The sequence below is a fragment of the Numida meleagris genome, chromosome 25, assembly GCF_002078875.1.
Source record: "Numida meleagris isolate 19003 breed g44 Domestic line chromosome 25, NumMel1.0, whole genome shotgun sequence".
In the NCBI taxonomy this organism is placed as follows: Eukaryota; Metazoa; Chordata; class Aves; order Galliformes; family Numididae; genus Numida; species Numida meleagris.
The window spans coordinates 1,290,647-1,292,672 of record NC_034433.1 but is presented as its reverse complement, the minus strand read 5'-3'; the positions used below and the strand labels follow the sequence as shown (position 1 = coordinate 1,292,672).

Sequence of the window (2,026 nt, the reverse complement as noted above, 5' to 3'; positions counted from 1 at the left end):
GGGGGGGGCCCTTGGGTTTGGGGATCTCTGCAGCTTGGAGGTGGGTTCTTGGGGTTCGGGGTGGGCTGTGGGGTTGGGGGGCTCTGTGGGCTTAGGGGTCAGCTGTAGGGGTGGGGGGCTCTCTGGGGTTTGGGGTGAAGGAGGGTGACAGACGCCTCCCATGCTTCCATGGCCGCAGGGAGGCAGTGGGGGGTGCCCCATCCCCTGAGCATCCCCCCCCCAACCCCGGCAGGTTCTCCACGGACGAGGGGCAGTGCTGGTACCGGTACACCTTCTCCAAGGAGCCCATCTTCTTCACTGGGCTGGCGTCCGAGCCCGGCGCCCGCTCCATGAACGTCAGCATCTGGGGCTTCCGCAGCAGCTTCCTGTCCCGAAAGTGGGTGTCCTACACCATCGACTTCAGCCAGCTGCTCAGCCGCAGCTGTGAGTGCGGGGGGGTCGGGGGACCCCCCCACGGTGCCACGCTCGGGGCTGAGGTCACTGGGAGCGGGATAAGGAGGGGGGAGATGGGGATGGGGATGGGGATGGGGATGGATATAGGGGGAGGTGAAGGGGGGAATAGGGATGGGTGTGGGGGGAAATGGGGATGGATGTGGGGGGAGGGGGGTGAAATGGGGATGGGGGGAAATGGGGATGGAATTGTGCGGGGAAATAGGGATGGGAATAGGGGAGAGTAGGGGTGGAGATAGGGATAGATAGAGGGGGGAATAGGGATGGGTAGGGGGGAACGGGGATGGAGATGGGGGGGATGGAGGTGAAATGGGGGGAATAGGAATGGAAATGGGGGAATAGGGATGGGTGTGAGGGGGAATGGAGATGGAAATGGAGGGGAATAGGGATGGAGATAGGGATAGATGGAGGGGGGAATAGGAGAGGGGATGGGATGGATATAGCGGGAGAAGGGATACGGGGCTAGGGATGGAAATAGGGAGGAGTAGGGATGGAAATGGGGGGGGTGGGGTGGGAACAGGGACCGACCCCGTGCCCGCAGGTGAGGACAAGGACTACACCATCTGGCTGGCGCACTCCAGCGACCCCCGGGACCCGGCCGACGGCTGCATCCTGGGCTACAAGGAGCAGTTCCGCCGCCTGCGCAAATCCTCGCTCTGCCAGAACGGCCGCGACTACGTGGTCACCGCGCAGCCCTCAGTCTGCCCCTGCACCCTGCACGACTTCCTCTGGTATCGCTGCGGCCCTGCCCGCCTCGGCCCCGTGCCACCCTGTCCCTGCGTGGGATCCCAGTGCCACCCCGGTGCCACCCTGTCCCTGCGCCCCTGTCCCAGTGCCTCCCCAGTGCCCCCATCCCTGCCCACCTCATCCCAGTGCCATCCTAGTGCCATCACATCCCCATACATGATCCCAGTGTCACCCTGGTGCCACCCTGTCCCTGCATGGAATCCCAGTGCCTTCCCAGTGCCCCTGTCCCTGTCCACCTCATCCCAGTGCCACCATGTCCCTGCACGTGATCCCAGTGCCACCAGGTCCCTGCCCACCTCATCCCAGTGCCATCCCAGTGCCATCACGTCCCCATACGTGATCCCAGGGTCACCCTGTCCCTGCACGTGATCCCAGTGTCCCCATCCCTGCCCACCTCATCCCAGTGCCATCACGTCCTCATACATGATCCCAGGGTCACCCCGGTGCCATCCTGTCCCTGCATGGGATCCCAGTGCCACTCCAGTGCCCCTGTCCCTGCCCACCTCATCCCAGTGCCACCCCAGTGCCACCCTGTCCCTGCGCCCCTGTCCCAGTGCCTCCCCAGTGTCCCCATCCCTGCCCACCTCATCCCAGTGCCATCACGTCCTCATACATGATCCCAGTGTCACCCTGGTGCCACCCTGTCCCTGTGCATGATCCCAGTCCCATCCCAGTGCCACCCTGTCCCTGCACGTGATCCCAGTGCCACCCCAGTGCCCCTGTCCCTGCCCAACTCATCCCAGTGCCATCCCAGTGCCATCACGTCCCCATACAAGATCCCAGTGTCACCCTGGTGCCACCATGTCCTTGCCCACCTCATCCCAGTCCC

General features: G+C 64.4%; 1 protein-coding gene across 1 annotated transcript in view; it reads left to right on the top strand.

The window, feature by feature from the left end:
* The window catches only part of SORT1 (sortilin 1), a gene marked incomplete at its 5' end in the record, with an annotated part of 5,251 nt that extends 3,231 nt beyond the window's left edge, over positions 1-2,020 (top strand). Inside the window, 2 exons of the mRNA XM_021377549.1 lie at positions 233-423; positions 992-2,020. Of these exons, the coding sequence (XP_021233224.1) occupies positions 233-423; positions 992-1,566 (766 nt within the window). The remainder of the gene's footprint in view (positions 1-232; positions 424-991) is intronic.